Genomic DNA, 19,343 nt, shown 5'->3' with positions numbered 1-19,343 from the left:
TAGCTATCCGGTGGCCTGCCCATGTTGATTCCATTCTCCAATACCGCAGCCACTTTAGGCTTTAAATTAAACTCTGCTATCACACCCGCCCTTTTTAAAACCTTTAAATGATTTACCATTACTTTTGGCATAAATCCAAACTTCTTAACACAGTAGTTTATAAGATATGTGTACTAAGCTTCTACCATTCTCTTTAGACCCACTTTTCTTGATGCTTTCTCTTTTACTGTATTTTCCAAACATACTTAATCTTTTGGATCTCTGGACCCAAGTCCAAAGTTGGGGGGGGGGAATTCCCTCCCACATTAGCACAAGCAATTCTGACACTATAGCCAGAGATAATATCAGATTCCACAGGTTAGGGATTCAATCCTACAAGACTGTCACCTCCCCACTTCAGACACCAATTGCAGGCGCAGGTTGTTACCTGTAGATTCCAGTCATCCCTTCCTTGGCCTTCAGATGCCAGTTGCAAATCTGGGTTGCTACCTGCACTTCTCACAGACTAGCTATAACCAGAAGTTCTCATAGTCTCCTCAAGTTTGATTAATTTGCCAGAGTAGCTCACAGAACCCACAAAAACATCTTAGTTATTAGATTGCCAGCTTATTATAAAGGATATAACGTAGGAACAGCCAGATGGAAGAGATGCATAGGGCAAGGTATGGGGGAAAAGGGGCAGAGCTTCCATGATCCCCCTGAGCTCAGTGCTCTCCCCAAATTTCCATGAGTTCACTAACCAGGAAGCTCTCTGACCCAGTCCTTTAGGGTTTTTATGGAGCCTTCATTACATGCTTAAATCACTCGCCACTGGCAATTGATTCCACTCCGCCTTTTTCCTTTCTGGAAGGTCAGTGGGGGTGGTACTGAAAGTTATAACCCACTAATCACAGGTTGGTTCTTCTGAAAACCAGCCCCCACCCTTTTAGGCGGGTTTGAAAACGCACTTCATTAACATAATAAAAGACAACTTTTATGGCTGTACTCAGGAAATTCCAAAAGTTTTAGGAGCTCTGTGCCAGAAACACCAGAGAAGACCAAATATGTACTTTTTATTATAAATCACAATGTCACACTTAACCTATTCCTATTCAAATAAATGTTCTCTTTCTTTTCAGGCTTTGGAAATGTTGTTTGCTGTAGCCATGTACTTCTAGATCCTTCTTCACTGAATCCTGGCTATATGCTACTTATTTGTTAGACCTCAACTAACATGCCCCTTCCTACTGAGACTGCCATGACTTCAGTAGACTCCTTCAAGTGGCCCTACCGAGCACTCCTAAAGCATCAGCTATTTATTTTATCACTGCATTTTGCAGATGCTATGGAAATTATTTATTTAATTGCCTGTAACTCTTTTTTTATTATTATTTATTCATGAGAGACAGAGAGAAAGAGAGAGGCAGAGGCAGAGGGAGAAGCAGGCTCCCCGCTGAGCAGGGAGCCCTATGTGGGACTCGATCCCAGGACCCTAGGATAACCACCTGAGCCAAAGGCAAACACTTAACCAAGTGAGCCACCCAGGTGCCTTTATTTAATTAACTATAACTCTTGTTCCTTCCTCAATTCAAGTGTAAGTCTCAGATGGTAAAAAAGAGCACAGATAATAAAAAAAGGAGTGAACCAAGTCTGTACTGCTTTACCTATGTCCAGTATATGCTTACCACACACACACACACACACACACACACACACACACACACATACACACATATTCTACTTATTTTACTCAAAGAGAAACCATTTGGCTTACTGCAACTCATTCCAAACACTTATCACTTCCATCTAATTCCATTAAGTGGCTTTTAATTATCATAACGGTTTATTCTACTAGATTTTCCTTATGTGGATATAATTTCCAATCTTTCACTAATTTCAGAATACTAGCTTAATGCACAGCCATCTATCATCCCAAAGTCCATTCCAAAACAATATCATATAATAAAACGCCATCTGCCTCAGCATACCAAATGTTCTTTCATCTTCACACAATTCCTTAAAGCCCTCCTCTTCCACCAGATCTTGGATGGATAAAAAGGCAGCTTCTAGTTGTTTTGTTTTTTTTTTTTGTTTTGTTTTTTTTCCTTCCAGAAAGAAAAACTTAGACTATCTGGAGACATGGATGGTATTTAATTCAATTTAACACTCACTTAAATTTCCCACTTAAATAATATTTACAAGCCTAAAAGCATATAAGAAATGCATTCTATTATGTAGTCATCCATCTACTGTTTGCATTTATAGTGTTGTTTTATGCAATGAGTATATTGCTGCATGTAAATCAAATTTCTGATCGATCAAATTCCTTAAATTTCCTGGAGAAAATTATTTTAAAGCAAACAATAAATTCTATAGTAACAGGTATTTAACTCCTCTAAAACTTATTCAAACCATGTTCTTGGTATTCTCTTAAACAAGTAATACTCTTCAATATTGTTTAATGCTTCAATGTTTGATGGTTGCTTTTTGACAGTCTTTTATATTATAACTGAACATTTATATAACCTCTTACTTCTTAAAAAAACCAAATTGAGTATGCTACCCTCTAATCTGCCTCTTTATCTCTCCCCATAACATAGGCACAGTATTACCTGCCTTTGGGATATAATGCAAGAACCTGAGCCAGGGTGTAAGTTCAATAAAACAAGCTATTACTTTAGTCATCCCTCTATTCTCGAATTAACAAATTTCTTCTCCCTCAGCCCCTTCACTGAGTTTCTGTCACAGAGGCTCCCTCTTCTGAGTTGTAGCCAGGGCCCATCATTTTCTGACATACAATTCTATAAACCTGCTAAAAATATCTACACTCTAGAGAAAACACATTCATTCTGCTTTTCTATTAGAAGAGTAAAATCTAATCTTTAATATTTTAAAGGAAATAGGCATCAATTGTGCCATTTTGATAACAGCGTAATAATACCAACCAATCTGTTTCAAAGTTATTAAATCCTAAAACCTCGGAACCTATAGATAACATTTTAATCAAGGCATGTTGCTGAGTTATCTGTTTCTGACCACATGTGAAATTTGCCCACTTCCAGATTTTAAACAAAACCAATACCACCTCAAGACACCAAGAAAGGAACTATAGCTGTTCTTCTTCCCTAGAAGAATTCAGCAAATGTAAGCAGTTCTCTAAAAAACACGGAAAGAAAAATGCCTCAGCAAATCACACAAAGTTCTCCAGTCACTTTTTGGATTCGAAAAGGAAAAAAAAAAAAAAAGTGGATAATGTTCTCCTGTGTCTTGCCGCCTCATCACCAAACTCCCTCAGAAATCATAGTCAATATAAGACATTCAGAAAATTTACGCTATCTCAATAATCTTTAAACCAATTCTGTACTTAGGAAAATTTCCCCATTTATAAATTTACCAACCTTCTATATTTTATACTTACCTAACAATATTGTGAAATAATTCATCCAATACTTGCATTCAGGAACCCATTTCATAAGTTAATGGCAACAACCTTGCTGATCTCCTAGGCATACTGTGCATATTAATATCTGCCCTTCCTTCAAAGTCTGCCTAAAATTGTGTCTCTTTCCCAAGAGGCAGTACAGTGCAATGGTTACACGTGGTCTCTGGGCAAGACAGCCTGGGGTTCAGATTTACAATTGATTTGCTGTGTGACTTGAGATAAACTGACTTCCCTAATTCTTCATTTTTCTCATTTGTAAAACCAGGATGATAGTAATAACTAACACAAAGGTTTGGTAGATGGATTAATTTGCATTACCATGCAAAACATCTAGTACAGTGTCTGACAAAGGGGTAATCTTCCAATAAATGTTGACAGCAATGACAATGATGAAGAATCTATGATAACCATAACCAACAAGAGTCATGAATCCCCACGATGTCACTGGTCTGTAAAACCTAGCAGATATTCCCATGTGCTGCTATTTGTATCTTATGTGTATGCTGAATCTCCCACAGATTATTTAAAAACCAATAAACTAAACCTCTAATACCTCTTCAAATACCAACAGCATGTATTGCAGACAAATGGTACCAACGCACATTGAAGTGATGTGTGATTATATAGTTAAAGGTGGTAGAATCCTAATCCAATGGGATTCATCCCCCAAACTGTAAACTATAAGGGTATCTATAGTAAATGGCCTAAAAAGTTGTCATTCTGGTGTTCCCAAATGTTTATTACCTCTCTCCATTGCAAAATCTTTTTGGAAGTAGTGTTCAAGAGACAAAGGTAAGCAATGGAGGATATGCTACAAATGACTTGTTTCCCAAAATAGTTGGTATGATTGAGCAACAGGATGCTTGGCTATGACTTCTCAAGTTTTTAACAAATAAAACATGCAATCATGTTTATTAACAAAATATACAATATTGAGAAAAGGAAGAAGTCATACAGCATAGGTATTTGCTAACAATTTGGGAAATCAGTTATCAACCAGTACACTACTATTTTTAATAACTCTATTTCCATATCACACTTATTGAAATTAACCATTTTTGTGAGAAAAAGGATCATATCTCAATCTCTGAATATATTAAATCTTTCACTGTTTACAGCTTTAAAAAATAAACTGGTGTCAGAATATAATTCCAATTAAAACATGTTTCTTATATAATCAGACAAAAAAAGGAGATCAAATCAGGTGTTCAAATAAGGGCATAAGAAAAGTGGGCAATACCATAGTTATTTCCAAAGGTTTCTAAAAACTATCTCTAAAACTTCTTTCCCTTCTACAGCTGCTATGGGAACAAAGAGCTTCAATCTAGATTGTACACTTAAACAGAAACTAAGAATCATGATCAGACCACACTTCGTTCTCAGTTCATATACCCTGTCACAAAGTCTTTCTGAAATAAGATAAAGAAAAATATTGCACCCATTATCCGGATGGGTTTATCCCGGTCATGCTCATTTGCATATATTTAGTTAATGAAATATGAATGTACAGCACCTAACACGCATTTACAAGAAAATTTCATTTTTTCAAAAGATTCATTTATTTATTTTAGAGAGAGAGTCAGAAAGAGAGAGAGAGAGCACGCGTGTGAGAGCCAGAGGAGGAGGGGGAAGGGACACAGGGAGAGTCTTAAGCAGACTCTGCACTGAGCACAGAGCCCCCTTGGGGCTTGATCGCAGGATCCTGAGATCACAATCTAAGCCGAAACCAAGAGTCAAATGCACTTAACTGCGCCACCCACGTGCCCCTCACAAGAAAATTTTATGAAGAAATAAATTAAAATACATAAATGAGTAGGGACTGAATATTATATATGAAACAAACTTCTATGTTTGTGAAAGTGAGCCCATGTATATGCTTCTTAATTCATGTAAACCTTTTCTAGGCTTTTCCTCCATTATAACCTCACATGCTGCACATAGGCACATTCCTCCACAGCTGTGCAAGAATTATTAACTTTGGGGGCGCCTGGGTGGCACAGCGGTTAAGCGTCTGCCTTCAGCTCAGGGCGTGATCCTGGCGTTATGGGATCGAGCCCCACATCAGGCTCTTCCGCTATGAGCCTGCTTCTTCTTCTCCCACTCCCCCTGCTTGTGTTCCCTCTCTCTCTGGCTGTCTCTGTCTCTGTCGAATAAATAAATAAAATCTTAAAAAAAAAAAAAAGAATTATTAACTTTGCTTTTTGTTATTTTTTTCCAATACTACCTACAGGAACCAGGGATGGAGGCTACTTGATAACACCTAATTTGCAGATACAACTGTAACCCACCAGGACCCCGGAATGGAGCCTACGTGTCCAAAACAGCACACAATCTCAAAACTTTTGAGCCTCGCCTTGTGAAGATGTTTCAAGCCCACCCAGTTCCTGTTCTAACCCACACATACCTTGCTAGACCCATAGTCCCTAGAGTCAACAAAGACAAGGCAGATTTCGGACCAACCCCCTGCCTTCTTGTTGGGCTGCTCTTCTGAGAGTAAACTTTCTCTGCTTCAAACCTGGTGACTTAGAGATTGGCTTACTGTGCATCAGACACACAAATCTGACTTCCGGGTTCAGTAACAAAAGGGGGAAAAAGGAAAATGGCTGGCTAGGTACCACAAGACCCAGGAATGAGATGGGAGTAGTTTCCTTAGTTTTTCCTGTGCCTCAGATGCATCAAAGTGCATACTAGAAAGGCTGGCAAACCAGAAAAGTCAACAGAAGCAGACAAAAAGAAAAAAAAAAAAAAGCCTCAACAGAGGCCTGCTAGCCAGAGGACTAGAAAAAGAGCAACCTAGCATGATAGAAAACTTTCAAACATCCTTCTCCTGCCAAATAATACAGAAAGAAAGAAGAAAAACAAAATAGAACAGTGTCTCATGCTCACCTTTGTCAAGAAAGGTTAAGCTGAGAAGCCTAGACTTCCAACCTCACCCAACTGTAAAGAGATATGTTTTCCCCTCTGGCTGGAATCAGAAAAGACTAGATAAAGAATAGGGACTTCACTTCCACCCACAGTAAGGATGTGTCCTGCAGTGTAGGTCATGGGGAAATCCTGGACTTCCCCTTTATGAACAGCAATAAGGTGCCCTTCTCCCTCCAAGCCAGGGTGGTGTCAGAGGTCTCACTCTACTGGAATTTTCATCATGCTCCAGCAGCAGTGAGGCCTCCCTTCTTCTACTGGTGTCCCTGGGGCTGCATGTAGGAAGCAGTAACATGGTGTGCCTCCCCCTCCTGGCCAGAATGATATCGATGGATGCCTAGTGGGGAACCCGGACCTTCACCTCCACCTGCAGGTGTCTCTCCTGATGTTGGCATGGTATTAGAGGAGGCCTGCCAAAAAGAGAATATTATTAAAAAGTGTGACATGGTCAAAAACTTTGACTTTGAGTGACTCACTCTGGCAGCATTGCTGAGGAAGGGAGAAGACAGATAAAGGGTGGTGAGGATAAGAAACACAGAAGAGTAAAACCAGTAGTATTGTAGTGCCTGGAAGCCAAGGAGAAAGCCAAGAAATTGGAACAAGACCAACAGTTGAAACTGCAGCCAAGAGACCTGATGAGAGGTCAGAAAGATTTTATTGGATTTGGCAATTAGGAGATGATTCTTTCTCCAGGTCACTGGTTTTAGGACAATGATGAGGACAAAAGCCAGAATGAAGAGTTTTGAAGAGGTCAACTGAGAAAGTGAGGCAGCTAGTAAAGAGTAATATTATTGGAAACTTGAAGGAAACAAGGGAGTATCGAGAGAGATTATTTTGGTTACTTTTGGTGAGTGAAAAAAATATTTTAATGTTTTAAGTTATTCAGATTGGATCAATTACAGGCTGCTACAATAAAAGAGCGAAGAGGGAGACGGAAAGTGGAGATACTAAAGAAGGGACAGAACTACGGAACGAGCCTGGAAGACGTGATGAGCATTGGGGTCAAGGAAGGATACTGGTGTACAAGTCAGCCTAGAGCAGAAAAGAAACATTTCATCTTCTGGGAATGAAGGACAGTAAGGAGGATTATGGAGGAATTTAGGTGATGGGAGGTTGAATAACGTCAGAAGAGATATATCCATCTCCTACTAAAACAGAAGATGAAATCAGCTGCCAAGAGTGAAGGACATGTGGGTTTATGAGGAGACCTGAGGAGGTTGGAATGACCCTCGAAAGACACGGGACAAGGGCTAATCAAGCTCAAGTAAAACACTGAAAGGGACCATTGGGAACAGAAGGGACACAGTATTTAAAAACCCTGATTGGAATAATTTTTCATAAGATAACATTTCATAATTTGGTCTATAAGTTCAAATTTCACTCAGCAATGATCCAAAGAGTAAAGGCAGTGCTTATTTTCTGAAAAGCCAAGCTTCAAGTTGAGGTCAAGTCCACAATGCCATTAAAATGTTAAAGAAAATCTTAAAAGCATCATCTTATATTTGTGTGATTTCTGTTTATGTTACATTTGTATAAAAATCTATTTATGTTTGTATAAAATACTGCTTATATTATCACAACAGAATTTTTTTTAACCTTCAAATAACCATGGGTGGTAGATACAACTTTTCCTGTTTTACAGCTGAAAAAACGGAGAATCAGAGAGGAGATAAATGACATATCCCATATTTCACAGTACACAGAAGTGTCAACACTCTGTCCCAAGTGTCTTGTTTGCTAAAGCAGAGTTTTTCCACTGTTTCATAAATGTGTCTTAATTGAAAATCAAAAATATCTTGAAATTATTTTTTTGGCCAATTGTTATTTTTTATTTAAAAAACCAGATTATCCCTAATGTATGAGGAGGAAAAAAAGGGGTTACATTAATCAAAAGGAAAGTCACATGTATACTATTTTTTATCAGAAGCTATTTGGACATTATACCAATACCTTTCCTTAATTTAAGAACTCTTTATGCTTTGTGGAGAATATTTTGGGGAATACAACCTAATTAAATAATGATTCTTACTGAGAATCTACATGTAGTTAAATCACTGCAAGTCAGCATTTGTGATAAATATTATTCCCTGTTTCTCTCATAGTTTTAAAAGTTCATCTATCTCAGCAAACATGTAGGCCAATCCTAGACGGAAGGCCACGCTTTTCACCCAAATTTTAAAATAGCACCTAATGTTTTTAAAATAACATTTTAACTGTTGGGACATTTGGCAATATTTGACTTCCCCATTTGATCAGTCAATCTAAAAAATGATGAATCTACCAATACTCGTGAAGAAGTCAGGTTAGGAAATCTGGCAGACTAGAGAACTTTGTAATTCTAATTAAGTCTGGGACTACAAAGAAACCTATACATCATCTAGTTCAATTCCTTAATTTCAGAGACAACAGGGCCTGGGGGAAGAGAAGTTTATCAACATTCTGTTTAGGCAAAAGCAGCATTAAAATCCAGGTATCTGGATTCACAGTTTAGTGCACTTCCCAGAAGTAGCATAGATATAAATAACCTCATCTAATTTCATCTGGCAAGCAAATTCGGAGGCTGAGTGGAACTTTAAGGATCATGCTGAGTTTGCCGTTTTATCATGTTCAAAAGCACCTTCCATAACAAATGGATAATTAAACAATATTATAATCACAGGAGGAAAATTATTTTAATTAATCAAACATATTATAAGTACTCTTCAAACCATATTATTCAAGATCTTTTCTAAGTAACAATCAAATATACAAAATGTATGGGTTCTTCCATTAGCTTTCGCAGAATCATACCTACCAAAAACACATAGCAGAAACAAGTGAAAGAAAACAAATTACAATCAACAAACTAGTACTTTTAACCCTGTGGCCTTACGAAGTAGTTGCAATGGAGCACTGATTTGCATTTATCGCCGATCAAAAATGCAAAATAAATCACTGTGAAAGCTCATTGGTTTACATCACTGACCTTATATATATATATATTAGCTTCCAGAAAATCATTCTGAAGAACTGAATCATCTGGATCATTTTTATTGCTCACTCAGTCTTGAGACTGTCTGCACAGTACTGACTGAAATGTACTTCAGTGTGCACCTTCTCTCCAAATGAATATCTATGTCAGGTTTATTTATAGCCACTGCCTTCAATCAGTGCATTTCCAGGTGAGAGAAATAAAATCATCTCAACATATTCTCCTATAGAGATCTAAAACAAAACCTGGAAATCTTGGCAAATGGCCTTTGAAAAAACAATGAAAGATCTATAATGTAAAATGTACAATAAGATTAATAGAGATTCCAAAGGACACTCACTTTATACTCTTTTAATTAGTACACATAAAGAACTTCAGGTACAAATAAAGAATTAATGTAAACCTTATGCATCTTTTTTTGCATATCTTTTTATATAGTCCAAGATTATAATTATCACCTCCTCCATTCTCTTTTCCTCATTATTATTTCTCTGAAATTTGAACATCTCTCTTTGTTTCTTACTTAGATGTTTTTCTATATAGGAGCTTTTTCCTCCTATTTTTTTACAAAAGCAGGACATGCTTCCCCCTACTGGGAAAAAATTAAATTACAAGGTACATTCAAACATGTTCCTAAGTATCAAGAAATCAAGTTCCTGGGAACGATGGAATGTTAAGGAACCAAGGGCACAGCCTTTTCTGACCGTTTCACCAGCCACAGAAATGCTTATGCACTCTACTAAGAGTTCCTCATATGCATTTCTTCAGTTTTGAAACGTACACCAACTCCACTAGCTTCTCATCAATGACCGATGAATTAATCATTGAGCCTGCTGTCCCAAAGAGAACTCCAATTAGCAGGTCAGAGAAAATGATCAATGCGTAACTTTTTTTTTTTCATTTCAAAGATGTGATCAGTGTAATAAAGACAATTCTGGAAAATATATTGAAATAAATAATTTCAGAAAGCTTAATTGCGTTTTAAATCATTTTGAACAATCTTAAGCATTTATTAACTCATTAATTTTCAATATTTCTATTATTTTATGCAATTATCTTTATTTTCAATAAAGTAGAGGGAGTGTTTCATTTTTAAATTGACTTTACTTTTCAACTTAATTTCTATTATTTTCATTCAGTAACCAAGAAAGTAGTAAGCATAATTGCTTTTTACCATTCCAAATCCTCTGGAAAGCCAACTTGTTCCTTGAAAAGCAGTTTAGCTGTTTCACACGTTCAAGATTTTGATTATAAATCTTTAATTCTTTAGTATGCAAAAACAAAAATAATACCTTGCACTTCATTGTAAATACTCTATTAATAAAAAAATTAAACAAACCAAGTGGTTATTTGAATCTTACATGGAGGATTACAGTTTTTCCTTCCATGTACAATTACATCTCAAAAAAGAAAACACTTCTTTTAACGCGGAAGGGCCAAGGAGAGGAAGTTGTCACTTTTAGTTTTGCTATAGGTAAATCCATAACAACCTAAGCTACAAAACTGCATTGTAGTCAATTTGATGATGAAGCAATTCATTATTAATGAAGGATTCATAAAAAAAAAAAATCTGGAGTTGTGTTTAGAAAGGCATGTGTAAATTACTACAGATATTGTATCTTTAACAGATAGATGGCATTATTTCAAGAGGAATGTAGTAACTGGGCTAACATTTCTGTCATACAGAAGTTTGTGTGTGTGTTTAAACCATCTTTCAATGCAACGCAAAAGACAAGATATATATGTTCTTCTGGGAATGAAATCACCTTTAACATTACAGGTACACAAAAGAAAATGCACACTTGGTAAAACAGTTGATCAATTGTGGAGTGTTCCCAGGAGCCAGTATCTCTCAGAGTACCCAATCATCACACTTCAAATAAATTGATAAGCACTTTAGCCTTTGCCACATTCACAAACATTGACGAACATGCATAGTTTTAATCTAGGTTCATTCTAAGACTTTTCATAGGAAAGGCTGTAATTAGATAAAGGGTATCAAAATCACTTTCCAAATGCAGCAAAAAAAAAAAAATGCTGATTTGTAGCTAAGAAGCTCTTAGAACACTACATTGATCACCATTTACTTCCAAACTGATTTCCCTTTCCTCTGCAAAGTGAAAATATCCCTGCTGACCGCGCTACACTTTATGGTTTCTCCATCAATGATCCTAACAGGTCACATCACTACTGCCATTACATCTCGTAGCTTTGGTCTTCCCCAAATTAAGACGTAGAGAAGGAGCACTGCTGCCCGCCCCAAGAACGGGCTCTGTCCGCCCGAGCTCTGAAGCGAGCATCTTCAGGGGGACAGTTTCTGCGAAGGAGACAGGCGTCCCTCCCCAACTTCACTCCCTTAACCAAGCCGCGGGTGAGACGGGCGGCCAGTGGTTTGTGCCCATTTGTGGGGGCAAGTCCTACCTTCCGCCAAAAGGCGCGATGCATGCACAAAAGATGGATCCAGGCTATCTTTCTCTGCCATCAGCTCAGGCAAATATTTCTCCTCTTCCATAGCGCGGACTTCGGACCGTCCCCGGGCGAAGCGCAAGGTTCCGCTCGCTCGGACGCAGGGTCGCCGGGCAGCGCCTTACTCCTGCGCTGCTCCGCCTCCGCCGCGGCCACTGGATCTCCGCGCGTCCTCACTGGCCCATGCACCGAGCGGCTGCGACTCTCGCCGTCGGGCTGCGCGGCCCCGCGCCCACACCTGCCGGTCCCTTCCGTCGTCCCTCTCTCGCGCCGAGCCCCGGCTCACACCAGCGGCCTTAACTGGAGAGGCGGGAACAGGGCGCGTCCCACCTCCGTCAACCATTCATTGGTGGTGGTGCCACGAGAGGCCGGGCCCCCGCGAAGGCTGCGGGCCCTCATTGGGCCGCGCCGCACGTCGGATCGCCTGACTGGCAGGAGGCAGCTGCAGAGGGGAGGGGAGCGCAAAAGGTGCAAACGCTTTCTTCTTGCAGCCCGAGCTTTCCCTGGTTATTAGGCATGCCCAGTTGTGTGGAGCACTCTGTCTTCGGCTGAGGTGCAAAGAAAGGAGAGAGCGGGAAAAGCACCCGTTTAGCAGAGCACCTTGGGTCCAAGACAGCAGGGGAGATGGAGATGAAGAGTGAGCTGCTGAGGCAATGGGGAAGCCCCAGGGAAAGTACCAGGAAGGTAAACGGGACTTCACCTGTGTCCCTGAGGTACAGGTGTCCCCTCTCCATCATGCAGCTCAGACGCACTCCAGTGTGCAAGAATCAGCAACACACCCGGTCTGGAAATATCATGAAGACTGCATGTGATCGGCGGCTGATATTTTCAATGAGTCTGACCTACATCTCCGGGACGCAGTAGGATGTTCATTGATAAACAAAGCGGCTCTGGGGCGATATTGTACAGCAACATGCTTCCAGTGTACAATCATTATGGTATTGACTTCTGGTTTCCCTCCTATCCGCCCCTCCTCCCCCAATCCCTGTCGATGGGAGAGGTTCTGGGAGGGGGCTGAATTCTAAAACTAAAAAGCAGTATAATCAGCTACAGTTTGTGAAGGAATTGGGAAGACAAGTGGAAGAAGGAAGAGACTAGAAAATAGGTAGCCACGGTTGCTCTAATTTCCCCCTTTCTCCTTATTTTAGATGTGACAGCGTGTTTCACCCGGTGCTGTTGCTGAGCTACTTTGTATCTATCCCACCTCTATTTAAAGGAGAGTTCAGCCCTCCAGGTATCACCAACACTGGAAACAGTGCCCATCCTTCTCTTAGTTATGGGGCCTGAAAATGCAGCTTGCATGCTTCAAGTGTTTTAAAACAATCTTTCCACCATCTCTTTTCATAAACAATCATTTTCCAATTTGCCTCTGCACCACCGTTTTCATTGTACAAGAATGGGGACTAATTTTCCTACAAATAAAGCATGCTAAAACTCTTCCAAGTTCTCTTCCTGTATTCAAATCTTTTACTTATTATTTTTCAAGATAAAGTTGGAAAAGTATCTTTTACGTATAAAATTTTTATTTTATTTATTTATTTATTTATTTATTTATTTATTTAATTTGCTTTTAGAAACTTCAGCTTTTATTTTTTATTTTTTCCCCAGAATCTGCATTTTGTACTTAGTGTGATACAGTTTTTTTAAATTATATAATTTTTAAAATGTCAATGTGTCTTCACATCCATTATCTCAAATTGTCTTCACAGAAGCACTCTGAAAAACATGGATTGGTATTGCTTTCTCTGTTTGTAGGTATGGAAATGAAGGCAAAGACAGAAAAGTTCAGTGATCCAGAACTAACAAATATGATCTCCCTTGGCACCAGCTATGTTCATCCCACCCAGAAGCTGAGTGTATGCTACAGTGAGGCCAATGGTGAGGAGATATGTGGCTAACAAATGTGACAGGACTATTAAAAGTTTATGAAATAAGCTAGGAGAACCATGATTCTTTGACAATTTTGGTTTTTGACAGTAGGGAAAAAATGTCACATTTCTTTAGGATTTTTTTTTTTTAAATCAAGAGCATTCCTATATAAAAACCTAATGCCTTAAAATAATGTGTTCCCAATAATGTTGTTTCTCTAGGCCTATAAAAGTATCTTGTGATAGAGGGATGGGCAAATGCATGAAGGTGGTCAAAAGGCACAAACTTCCAATTATAAAACAAAGTCTTGGGATGTAATATATAGTATGGTGACTACAGTTAATGATACTGTATTGTATATTTAAAAGTTGCTAAGGGATAAATCTTAAAACTTCTCATTGCAAGAAAAAATTTTTGAAGATTTTATTTGAGAGAGTGAGAGAGAGCACGAGAGAGGGGAGGGTCAGAGGGAGAAGCAGATTCCCTGCTGAGTGGGAAGCTTGATGCAGGACTCAATCCTGGGACTCCACAATCAAGACCTGAGCTAAAGACATATGCTTAACCAACTGAGCCACCCAGGCACCCCTGCAAGAAAAAAATTTTAAGTCTTATAGCTAGTTAATGCTAAAGTTGAGATTAAAATTCAAGCCTATTTAGCACCAGTTAGCTCCAGACTATACTGTTTTAGCCTACCTTTTTGTACATTAAATATTTTATTTATGTATGTATGCATTCAATAAATGTTTATTGAATATCAAAAAGAGCCTAGCCTGTCATCATAAAGATTGTTTCCTAATGGAGAAAGACAAATAAAACTAAATACACAAGAGAACTGGTAATTACTGGCTGCAAGAAAGCCCAAGAGGGGACTAAGCAAGGATTTAAGAAAGCTGATGCAAGGAAAGACTTTTTTTTTTTTTTTTTTTTTACCAAGGTAAACTTGTAGTCTTGCTAAGGAGTTGACATTTAAAGAAAAATCTAATGGAAAAAAAGAATCTATCTGTGTAAGATGAAGAGAAAAGCATTCCAGGCAGGTGAATTTGCCCACGCAAAAGCCATGTGACCAGAAAGAGCTTGCCTATTCCCAGAACTGACTGGAGTCAATGTGACTATAATGCTGTGGGAGAGAAACGACTAATGTTAAAGGTGAGGGATGGAAGGGGACAAACTACCTAAGATTTGGTAGTTGGAAAGTAATTCAGATTTCATTCTAAGTGTTAGAGGACCACAAAGGAGTGTCATCATGCTGTTTGCATGTGCTTCAAATGATTTCTTTTGGCTCGTATTTTCAAAGAAGTTATGATGTAAAATGGAGGATATGTGTAGAGAGTACTTGGCATTTTAGTTGAGTGTGGGTAGGATGTTAAGTAGTTGAAGGGTTGTACATTCTGCACCTGGTTTGCTACAGAGATATGAAGGGAAAACATGCCATCAGTCTTCAGAGAGGTGGCCAGGAACTGCTATAGCAATGGAGAGTAGATAAGATGCCAACCACAGCTACTAAATTGTAAATGTTTTGGAATGAATATAAATTAGAAAAATATTGTACAATAATTACAATTGCACTTTGCTTTGTAGCATGCCAAGAGATTAAAAGCATATGGTGCTGATGGGGACATGCACAGATGCAGTTCCATGAATCAGAAAGATGCAGTAACTCTTGTTACGCTCAGCAACAGCAATGACATTATCCATTCACAGGTTTCTTTCCATGATTAAAGGTGCACTAAGAAGATACCATGGAGAGCTGTCCAAGGGCTGATTTTATTATACAGTGTCTCTGGATATCCAGGTCATTATAAATATGGTCAGCTAGCTAACTTTTACTTTTCCTAGTTATTATCAAAAAAGACATAATTTTCTTTTCCCAGGTAAACTCTCAGCAAATGCCTATAAGGCATTCCAACAGAAATAAAATGTATTAATGTACCTTTAAAAAAATTTTTTTAATGAATGCTAACCTAATCTTTAGGATCATAACACAAATGTGTTAACACATGATGGACATCATAAAATAAAAACATACACACTACACTGACTCTTAAAAATCAGTATGCTTCAGAATTGATCTGCAAAATATTGCCTGTTTCCAAATAGGATTTGGTCGAATAAAGGCAAACTCTCCAAGTACCCTATGCATATGCTTATCCAGCATCAGATCTATATGTTTTAAATAGATGACTCTATGTCACTGTGTGTTCTTCATTTATTTCACATATTAATATTTTACAGATACCACAGTTATGTAGTGGATAACCTTATTAATGCAAACATTTAGTAAACTTAGATGTTAAGCCTTCTATAGATGATTGTTGAATGAATTACAACTACCAGTGAGCCCACCTCTTCTTCTAATGGTGTAAAGAACTTAACCAAAATTACCATCGAATTGATTTGCATATCTTAGATATTTATCTCATTTTAAATATGAGTTCTAGTCCTGGAAAGTTTTTTTAATGGTATTTCATTTACTGCACTATTATTTCAACAATAGGATATTATGGAAAATTTTGCACCAACTAAATTTAGTTTTGAAGGATGAATAAGGTATGTGCTGTAGAATATGTCCTGCAGTTAATGCACAGACTGTGTATTCAACACTCTCACAAACGCTTGTAAGAAAGGCCAAGCTAAAGGGCATTTAATCAGGCTTATTTTTGCAAACTACTAAAAAGTGCCCAACCAGTATTATTAAATAAAACACACAGTTTCTATTTCAGAGCTCTCATCAACTTTAGGGACACTTCACTAGCCTAACTACTTATTCCAAGGATTTAATAGAAGCTACTCACAATAAGAATCATAGGTTAGTAAATTATAGCCACCAATCATTTATGTAATGATAATAGAGACTTAAAGTACTAATACTTACTAAGTGTTCTAATGCCCTGGTGCCTAGGACGGAGTATTGTAAAGGACTGACATATTTTCATCTACTGAAGACTCTGGCAGAGCCCATTACATAAAAGGAGCTGGTTTAATATTTCTACTTATTTTAGTTTCATTAACTAGACAATTGAAATCAGTTCCAGTTTTCTTTCTCACTTCCATGATATATTTTAGAGTTTCAAGAAAGGAAAAATGGAATGGGGACTTGTTTGCAAGAACCAATAGCAGTAGTAGCATGAGAAGAGAGAAGCCTTTCATATGTAATGTTTTCAGAGCCAGAATGCATACTATATGCTAATATGCCACAGCACAAAATGAAAATTCAGCACTCAAAGCTGGCCTAGCTATATGGGGGGGGGGGGAGTGTTTCCTGATTGAGAAGTTTTCAAATTAGCATATTGGATTTAAGCTGACACAAATGTATAATTAAAGGACAGCAGAAGAGAAACAGAGAGAAATGAAGTGATATATGTAGAAAGCCTACTCTTGTGTTTGGAATACTGCTATTCTGAGTCCTCACAAATATAAGGAGGAAGGCCAAGAACTGCAAAGGACCCCAAATATCCAAATCAATATTGAAAAAGAAGAATAGAGTTGGGGGCCTCACATTTGTTGATTTCAAAACTTACTACAAAGCTACAGTAATCAAGAAAGTGTGTCCTTGGGTAAGTATAGACATATACATAGTGGGATAAAATTGAGAGTCCAAAGGAAAGCTATATGTCTAAGGCAAATTGATTTTCAAAGAAGATGCCAAGACCATTCAAAGGGGAAAGAATAGTCTCTACAAAGAATGGTGCTGGGGCAACCGGATATCTAAAAGCATAAGAATGAAGTTGGACCCCATCTCACACTACATAAAAAATTACCCAAAATAGATCAACAGCCTAAGTATAGGATCTAAAGCTATAACACTCTTAAAAGAAAACATAGGGGTAAATCTTCATGACCTTGGGTTGGCAATGGATTCTTAGATAAACACCAAAAGTACATGCAACAACTCAACAAAATAGATGAATTGGACTTCATCCAAATTAAAAACGTTCATGCATCAAAGTACATTTTGGTTATCAAAAAATGAAAAGACAACTTATATAATGGAAGGAAGTATTTACAAATCAAATATCTAATAAAGGCCTTGTATCCAGAATATATAAAGAACTCTCACAATTCAACAACAAAAAGACAACCCAATTTAGAATATTGGCAAAGAACTTGAATAAACATTTCTCCAAAGCAGATACACAAATGGCCAACAAGCATATGAAAAGATGCTCAACTTCATTAATCATCAGAAAAATGAAAGTCAAAATCAAAATGAGGTACAACTTCATACCCACTCAATGGCCATTATTTAAAAAAAAAAAGGAAAAAAGAAAAAAAAGTTTTGGCAATGATGTAGAGAAACTGGAATTTCCATACATTGCTGATGGGAGCCTAAAATGGTGTAGGAGTTTGATGCTTTCTCGAAAAGTAAGCATAAAATTATCCTTTGATCTGAGTATATATGCAAAGGAATAGAAAACTGGTTACTCCAGCAAATACATATACTCATGTATTTATTGCAGCACTATTCACAATAGTCAAAAGATGGAAACAGCCCAAATTCCATCATTCATTAGATGGATAAACAGAATGTGATATATTCATACAATGGACTATTATTCAGCCACAAAAGGAATAATGCGCATGTGTGTATGTCAGGCACGTGCACACACACACACTCACATGGGGAATAGAGGACTTAACTTTACTCACTCATGATATCAAGCTATGCTTGTTAATTACATAAGAGGGCTTGGAAATTTTCACATATTTCTTAAAATATATAATAGAAAAGCAAATAGGATGGTGGCATAACCTGGTCAAACTGCCCAGGGAGCTGGAATCTTAAAAGAATGACATCAATCTTGTGTTCATTGGGCACTAAATAACTTGAGAGTTTTAGAAGCAGCATTATGTAAATGAAAAATAAATAAAATAAAGGCTATCAGAATTTTCAAATTTAATCCTAATTCACTCTACATTGAGAATAGACAGGTAATTGGGGCCCATAATATTTATTAAATATTAGTTCCTTAGGAACCTAATCAAAAGTTACTTACTCAGTAAATCAATAACCAACAATTTTTGAAATAGATTTCACTACAATTAGACATTCTATAATTTTTGGTTAGACCTAAACTTGTTTTCCTATTTAATTAACAGATTCTCAAATTACTTTGCCCTGAGTACCAATTAATTAATCCAATACTACACAAAATGTTGAATCCTTAATGCATTCACTCATTGTACACACACACACACACACACACACATGCACAAACACATACTTTACCCTTCTCACTTGTTAATTGTGAGTTTCTTCATGCAGCTTTCTGTTGGCCTCATCTGTCCACTTTCCGGCAAGCTAAACCTAAGCTCTAAGTCTGCAGGCAGAGGTCAGGGAATGGAAGTGTGATTCTGACACTTCTAAGAAGTGAGCAGTGTCCTAAGGAAATACCGGAGACACTAGCGAGCCTGTGTGTGCAGGAAGGCTCACCATTCTAGGGTAACTAGATATGACTATTCATCTCTCCTGATTTTTGGAATTCCCTTAGGGATGGGTAGATGAGATAAGATACATATATATTCATTTGCCCTCAAGAGAAGAATATAAATGCCAGTCATTTATATATAATTCTTACTATATGCCAGACTTACATCATTTTTATATTAGTTATCTCCTGTGCAACAAATCAAGATTTTAGCAGCTTGTAAGAATATAATTATTAGCTTATAAGATTATATTACACAGTTTCCAAC

The 19,343-nt window shown here is 37.7% G+C and overlaps 1 protein-coding gene across 2 annotated transcripts in view; it reads right to left on the bottom strand.

The window, feature by feature from the left end:
• KHDRBS2 (KH RNA binding domain containing, signal transduction associated 2) overlaps positions 1–12,041 on the bottom strand; it is a 541,301-nt gene extending 529,260 nt beyond the window's left edge. For both annotated transcript variants that reach the window (XM_045803086.2, XM_087856979.1), the window contains exon 1: positions 11,736–12,041. In XM_045803086.2, coding sequence (XP_045659042.1) covers positions 11,736–11,826 — 91 coding nt within the window. In that variant the 5' untranslated portion in view covers positions 11,827–12,041. The remainder of the gene's footprint in view (positions 1–11,735) is intronic.
• Between the last annotated feature and the right edge of the window lie 7,302 nt (positions 12,042–19,343).

The sequence above is a fragment of the Ursus americanus genome, chromosome 29, assembly GCF_024610735.1.
Source record: "Ursus americanus isolate L20-20 chromosome 29, mUrsAme1.1.p, whole genome shotgun sequence".
NCBI classification, from domain to species: Eukaryota; Metazoa; Chordata; class Mammalia; order Carnivora; family Ursidae; genus Ursus; species Ursus americanus.
The sequence above is the reverse complement of the archived record's forward strand: the minus strand, read 5'-3'. Positions and strand labels throughout refer to the sequence as shown.